This window comes from Solea senegalensis, unplaced genomic scaffold (assembly GCF_019176455.1).
Source record: "Solea senegalensis isolate Sse05_10M unplaced genomic scaffold, IFAPA_SoseM_1 scf7180000017253, whole genome shotgun sequence".
In the NCBI taxonomy this organism is placed as follows: Eukaryota; Metazoa; Chordata; class Actinopteri; order Pleuronectiformes; family Soleidae; genus Solea; species Solea senegalensis.
In genome coordinates, this window is record NW_025322307.1 from 18,645 (window position 1) to 26,031 (window position 7,387).

Sequence of the window (7,387 nt, forward strand, 5' to 3'; positions counted from 1 at the left end):
ACTGTTTTGAGGTGAAAGTTTGGTTTTGAAAGAAGAGTCTGAGGTTTTGTGAATGTAGCTTGAAAATTGGGTTTTGTGTTCACAGTTTAGAGAAAAGAGAGAGCAGCTTTCAAGAAATGTGTCTAAGCAATCAAGAAAAACTGTAACGGAAGGTGTTTTATCGACTGTGATTGTAAAATGTGAAATGTCTCATTTCATGGCATATTTCGAAGAATATATGACTCAGGGTATTTGAAAAGTTGAAGTTTATTGTCCTTCCTCTTGAATAAATACAGGTACATTAAAATGTGTTTGAATGAAAGTGATGACCTACATGAAGGACAATTGATACCAAACATCACTATCAAACTTTAACTGAATCAAGTAAATATAAAAACATGTTCCAGTAATACACGTTAGTACAATGGACTTGTAATCATTTGATCAATGTTAATTACATACAAAAGAAAACATGATACAGATAATGGTGTACAACTCAAAATACATATAGCAACAATATGATCAAATATCTATAAGTCAAGTATTTCTTTAAGTTATAAATAATCCAAATGGTGCAAAGGAAATATATATTGAATGTACATGATTACAGTATATGCTTGTTTCCATGTATGTATATACATTATATACAGGATGAGTTCCCCTATACTCATTCAAAAGAGAACATAAACAAGTATCTGTGGTTGTTACGACCAGGCCTAGGAGAAAACCTGATCACAACATCAAATAATGACACTCCCCTTGTCAACTCCCAAGAAAGCACCAGCAACAAGTCAAACAAAGCATTTTAACCAGTTTATTAAAATCAAGTACAAAATGTCTGCTGGCAGTCTTGCTGTGAGTGCTTTGAGGAAGTCCGCTGCAGCTGGGATGATCAGGCCTCTTATTCAGAGTCCTTCCTGTGCAGGACCAATCAGCTCCCAGGATCCACCCTAGACTCACCCACATAGGCCATGCACACCTGCAACCCATCTCACACGCAGACACATACACACAGGGAAGAAGCAGTCACAACCCTGGGGTCGTAACAGTGGTTCATTAAGTCACAACAGCTGGACAGTATGTTATCTAAACTGCTAAACTCTGTTAAGCACATGAAGTGCAGGTAACTTTGTCGGTAGGATATCAGTTACAAACGGGCTGGTTAGTGAACCACGCATGGTTCAACGTGCCAATGGATTCCGTCTTTGTGTATTTTTAGCTAAGGCTGGACCAGAGAATATTTGCTTCAAACAGATTGTTCTTGGTGAAATTTGCAGGAAGTGAGTAGCCATGGTGTATTTTATAGAATCTTTTATTCTATTTATTATTATTATTTATTGATTTAACCTATATGAGCTGCATCCCCTGATACTTTGTAAACAGTCTTCCCTGTCCTCTCATATCTGCTGTCTATATAAAAATAATAATACTACTTATAGTAGTACTAGAAATGAAGGAGATTTTGTCCGTTTTTTCTAAAACACTCCTGCTGGAAACCATGCTACCATGGCTCATTTGTTTTGTTGCAATGGTAAGAAGTATTTTTGGGCCAGAGGGCATCACGTGACCAACCTACAGTAGCATTTGTAATTCCACTGGCACAAGAAAGTGGAGCAGCGGTAACGGGTACAATTACAGTGCATCATCAGAACTGTCCGAGTCACTGTCACAATCATCCGGCTTGTGCAAGAAGCTCATGTTCTCTGCAGTCTCTCCAGACAAAAGTCGCAGGTAGCAGTCTCTAGCTTGCATCTTCTTCTCTCTGATGTTCTGCTGCTTTCTCAGGATGATGCTCTGCAGACCTTTCAACCCCTCTTCACTAAAGCCACATGGCCAATCTTAAAGATAGAAAAAAATGAGATAAAACCTATATTAGTTTATCAGCAGTCATTGTTTTGTTATTTAATGACATACTTTTCACTGTCTCACTAGAAAGTAGACTGGACAACTCTTGCGAGGTCTTTGCACGAGTTGAAAGCCATTTCCAGTGGTGGTCCATCTCCAGAACAAGAATATTCTTCTCCTCCTCCAGTCTCCTTACTGCCATGATGATGTCAAACGCCTTTCTCTTTGTCCTTAGATCAACAGAGTCTCAAATGCATTTCTTTTTACAAAGATTTGAAGTGAATTCAATTTTATTCACAACATACATTATCTCAAGGCACTGTACATAGACAATATCATGAAGTTAGTTATATGTACTCTGTCAAAGAATGTCTAAAGTCCTGTAGGGTAACAGATCCTCATTTGAGGGTACTGGTTCTGTGTTTGTGTGTCATACCACTGTGTGGTAGCTGCCATGGCCAAGCTGTCTCGCCAGACACAATGGTTTCCATGCAAAGACTTTCTGTGCTTGGAACTATTTTGTTGTATTTCTCCACAACAGAGGTCAGGATCCCCTTCTCCTCCCTGATTTTGCGGCGGATCCTGGCACGACCTTTGTTGCCGTCAGTATCTTTATAAAGACGCTGTGAGCGTCTCTTTATACTGGTCACCAGCACCTCGATTCTACTGGCCAAGGCATCCACATCATTTGTGCTTGTGTTTGTTGTTGCTGAGAAGACATAGATTGCACTTTCCTTTAAATCACTTACAAAGTAAGCAACACTGTACTTGTCATTAATTTGTACTCATATTTGGAAATAAAAATGTACCAATAGGGTGTTATTTATTATTCTAAGACAACTAAGCTTCATATTATTATTTATGGATAAAAGTATTGCCAGTAATCATTTTCCCACCTTCTGCCCACTCTTTGACATCACTGACCCAGTCTTCCAAATGGCTCTCTGTCACTGCCAACTGAGCTTTCATGGACTCAACATTCTGTTGCTTGCTTTGTAGAGATTGTATGGTCTACATTGACACAATCAGAGATAACAATAAATAAGAAACACATGTTCAGCCCATGGCTTTAAATACTGCTAACACAGAATATTGAACATTTAAAGAAAAAAAGAAAAATACTGATGTCATTACCTTGTGATATCTGTGAGACAGTGAGGTGACCAAATTGTCGAACTTTTGCTGATTCCAGTGCATGGCCAAGAGAGTCAGCATGTCTGTGCGTCCTACAAACACAGAACATATATAATGTAACCATTATACCCATTTCTTATTATACATACCATCTAACTAGTGCAGTATGTGGTCATCTCACCAGCTTTTGACATGTGCTTTGTGGTCACTGCAATCCTAGAGAGGAAGGCATTGCACTGCTCAACCTCCTCGCCTAGTGTTAGGCCAGCCCCTTCCTGATATGCCCCACTCCATTTGACCTGGTTAAAATACAAAAAAAAACCACTGAAAACATGAGGACATTCATGTGCAGATTAAGTGATTCTATTAAGTAAATCTTTCCTTACCTCGCATTTGAAATCATGAGCTTTGGCATGAAATACAGACAGGAACGGCTTCATGCTGAGGAGGGGCTGGAGCTTTTTGGAGGTAGGGCCAATACTTGCAGGTCACATCCATACAGAAGAAAGTGATTTGCCTGCTGGCAAGCTTTTCTTGCAAATACAGGGGATAAGCAAACATTTCTCCCCTGTACATATTGAGAGCACGCAGCAGAACACCATGCCTACACACCGCAAGCTCCAGTCCCTCCTCATCTACCTTGCTGGTGGATCTTTGGGAGGTCTCTCTAGCTGCTGGCCACTCCCCTCCACAAACACCTCTTCCAGAGACATAAAATGGTTGATGAAAATGGTCAAAAGACTCACCTATACAAACCCTTCAGTAGGAGGTTATTGTAGTGATGTGTGTATATATATATATATATATATATAATTATAGTCTGCAGTTTTACATGTTTGGATGTCCTGTGTATGTGGTCCACAAATATGGCAACGTCTTCATCCTTGGCTATGAAGACGCCTTGAAAAATGGCCTGTTCCTCGGATCTAAATTAAACAAAGGTTCACAACAGCTTCCAAAATCTTACAGACTAACGTTGATTGGTGCATAATAAAGAGTTATATATTCTTAAACATATCTTGGAGTACCTAGATGCATTCTTGAACCGGTAATGCTTGCGATTTCCATCCACGGAAACTGCAAGCATATTTGGGGTGCACGCAGGACAGATGAAGGGCTCCTCTTTGCAGATGTTGCACAGCTTCCCACTCAAAAAAACTTTTTTGGAAGCTGTCTGCAGAGATCTTCCCAGTCTATTTCAAAACAAGGAAATGGAGAGCCAATAATGTGGAATAAATGCATAACCAACAAACAAAGCTTTTCCAGCCCCAATACAAACAGATGAACTACACTATGGGATCAATAACTTTATTACTCACACGGCCAAAGCGGACATTGTCAAAAATGCCTGGCAGGACAATCCTGGTGCCACCATCTTCATTTCTTCAAATGAAAACAAAATCTGGGTTGCATAAACTGTAGCAGAGTGAAGTGTAGCAGGCCAGTAGTCACTGCGAATGAGGTCGTCCACTCCAGCAGTCCAAGTGGCTTTGCATGCCTCACAATTCAACTCAGGCATGCTGAGATCATGTCGCCCTAGAAAAAAGAAAAACATTTGCATTCACTGTTATGTAAAACTTAGCCATGTAATCAGGGTTGGCTTTCTTTTTACAATGTGCTATACATTATATTTCCTACAAAAGTGTCAATGACAAAACTTGTGGGAGTTGTTGAGTTGGAATAGATTTTTAAAAAAGATGATCTTTAAGCAGGATAAGATCAAAGTTCTTTATATCCTTACCATTCATTGTGACCACAGTACCATCGTTTCCTGGGTTGACCTTTAATAATTCTGGTCAGGCGTCTCCACAGGTACAAACCGTACTGTAAAAGATCACACAAGTGAATTAAGATCATTTCTATTGACATTGTAATATGACATAGAATTCTGGAATGACTGGAGCACAAACTTTACATGAGAAAATGAAAAAAAGACTTCATGGCCATGAAGTATGTTGCTGAAAAGGTACTCGAAAGATGTTGAATTGAATGTGTTTGACAGTAACACAACAGCACGTAGCACAATGGGAAAGGGCCTTATCCACAACAAGAGATGTTGGAGGTAATGGCTGGATGAATCCAGCAGTCATTGCATCCCTGTTGTGGAGGACATGTCTGACGTGCACGCTGACATCACAGTCAGCACAGAAGAAGGGCCGTGGTCGACAGTCACGACAACGGACAGCCGCTGGATTGCTCCCACACTGTTGGCACATGTGCTTTCCCAAATGTTCTTGTGCGGCTGCAGTGTTCACATGCCGGGGTCTCTCGTCCCTCCACCTCTCTGAAAAGAGAGTTTTTCTTGTGCTCCAGTTGGAGGAAGCCTGAAGAGGAGCTCTTGAGGATGATGCTTCCTGTTCATTTCCTGAAGCATCACTCAGTGATTGCAGCAGATATTGGAGGAAATGATCTGTTCAGATAGTATAGGACATTCAAAAGCCTGGTTTTATTTACAGTATCAATGTGTCTTATATTGAGTGGCTGTTGAAGGTGTAACAGTTGTGTTAAGTATTCTGGCACATTTGTATTATTATTATTATACAACGGGTCATTTCTAACTCAGTGACAGATACAGATATAAGCTCAAACATAGGAACATAAATTCCATGAATCTGTGGGTTATTATATCTGTTCATGGATTTGTCCTTTGGTCTCTAAAATGTGATCAAATGATGTCAAATATGGATCATTGTTTTCCAAAGCCCAAGAGCTCGTCATTAATTCTCAAATCAAGTATCAAATATATAGAATATATTAAGTTTACTGTCATAGAGGAGGAAAATAACCTGAACATATTCACATTTAAGAAGCTGAAATCCGAGGATTCTTTTCTAGAAAAATCACTAAAAATGATTGATTGATTGATTTATTTATTATCAAAGCGTTTGGTATTTGATTGAATAGTTGAGAACTAATCAATAAATCAATCAGCTCTACAATGAACTACATAGCAACAGTCTCTGGAGCAAAGGCCACCTCACAGTTAGTGTCAGGAGCCATGGATGGAGGATCAGTCTTCTGACTGGGACCAGCTGTATCACAAAAAACAACAACTCAGTTCAACATTTATAACATTCAAATGTACTACTTGACCTGGTGTAACCAATTATATATGAGAAATGTATTTGTGGGAGTTTAGTGGCTCAACAGCGCCCTCTTTTTGTGGCAGTTGATGAATACTCAGTGCACGTTAGAAACGCTGCTAGTTAATGAGAGGTGCGTTCAAGTGTGCTGCACGGGAGCCGCCTATCGAGCCGATAAAAAAGCGTCTTTGTAGAGGACGATGTGGTCGTAGTACATGCTTGTGAATTGTGAGTCCGTTCTGGTGTTCAGGCATTCCAGGTGGTGGCCTTTGGTTTTAAGTTTTCAGAATTCCCGAGTGACCCAGGGGGCAGAGTGGGCGAATGAAAGGGGAGCATGAATGTTCAGGAGAGTTGTCTTCAGCTGTACGATTTGACCCACTTTTTTGCCATCTTGCTTTCACCTACAGTTCTTCTACAGGGAATACACTTTGTATCTATGTGCTCCCATGTTTACACACTTTGGTTTTGAACATGTGCAGTGTTTTTGTATGTGCACACCATGCTGTGTTTCCAGGCATAAACTTCCACGGAGTAACATCTGAAATCAGTGCAAACATGTCAGTATATCAGCCCCTAGTGTGTAAATGAAGCCTCAGAACTTGAAGTAAACACCTGTATGTTGCTCTCTGCCTCCATGTGTCCTGCTCTGCTAATACAGTCTGAGGTGATCAGATATCAGAAGTCATAAGGAGAGACATAGGACGCTGTGTTCTCTTCAGGGATCCCATGGCAGAGAGGACATGGGGGACGCTCTGTCTCTTCTCAGGCCTTAAGTAAACACAAGCACTGCCCAAATGAAATATCTCCTGAAAACATACAAACATACATATATTTAATATAGGTATAGTGAACTGACTACCCTGACTACACTAACGGACCGGACTGACTGAAGAGAAAAACTGTGTCAACATAAGAGTCTGTTCTGTGTGTCATGTGAAGAGTGTTTTGAAGAGTATGTGTTTGTGCTGAAAGTTGTCCAGAATGTGTTGCCAATCAAACTCATCTATGTTACAACTGAACCTTGCCATCTGAATTTCAATGTTTGAATGAAAAAGTACAAATGTGTCAAATGTGCTCATCTGGAAATGGTGTTTATGATGGTGTTGACATTTATTACTTTTATTTGCAAAGTTAAGATACATACAATAGTCATTTACAGCTGATTGGAATCAAATTGAAAGATAAATGAACAGTGTATCACTGTCTAGTGACTCATGTTTTAGGGATGAAAAATGGTGCAAATAGCAAGTGAAAAATGAATGTAAAGTCACAATTTCTGTGATTTTAGGCGTGGCCTGGAGCAGTGTTCTCCTCGCTGTCTGAGATAGAAATGAGACTGGAGGAGT

At 40.0% G+C, this 7,387-nt stretch overlaps 1 protein-coding gene across 2 annotated transcripts; it reads right to left on the bottom strand.

Annotated features, from left to right (window-relative positions):
* Window positions 1–228: 228 nt before the first annotated feature.
* On the bottom strand, window positions 229–3,641 carry LOC122764148. 2 transcript variants are annotated; one of them, XM_044018477.1, is made up of 7 exons: window positions 3,345–3,641; window positions 3,140–3,257; window positions 2,959–3,050; window positions 2,721–2,835; window positions 2,261–2,533; window positions 1,909–2,054; window positions 229–1,817 (listed from the first exon to the last, which is right to left on the bottom strand). In XM_044018477.1, the coding sequence occupies exons 1-6, from the start codon at window positions 3,396–3,398 to the stop codon at window positions 2,017–2,019; spliced, it is 690 nt and encodes a 229-aa protein (XP_043874412.1). In that variant the 5' UTR covers window positions 3,399–3,641; the 3' UTR covers window positions 229–1,817; window positions 1,909–2,016. The 2 variants fall into 2 exon arrangements, with proteins under 2 accessions (XP_043874412.1, XP_043874413.1); XM_044018478.1 differs by having other exon boundaries at window positions 1,894–2,054.
* Between the last annotated feature and the right edge of the window lie 3,746 nt (window positions 3,642–7,387).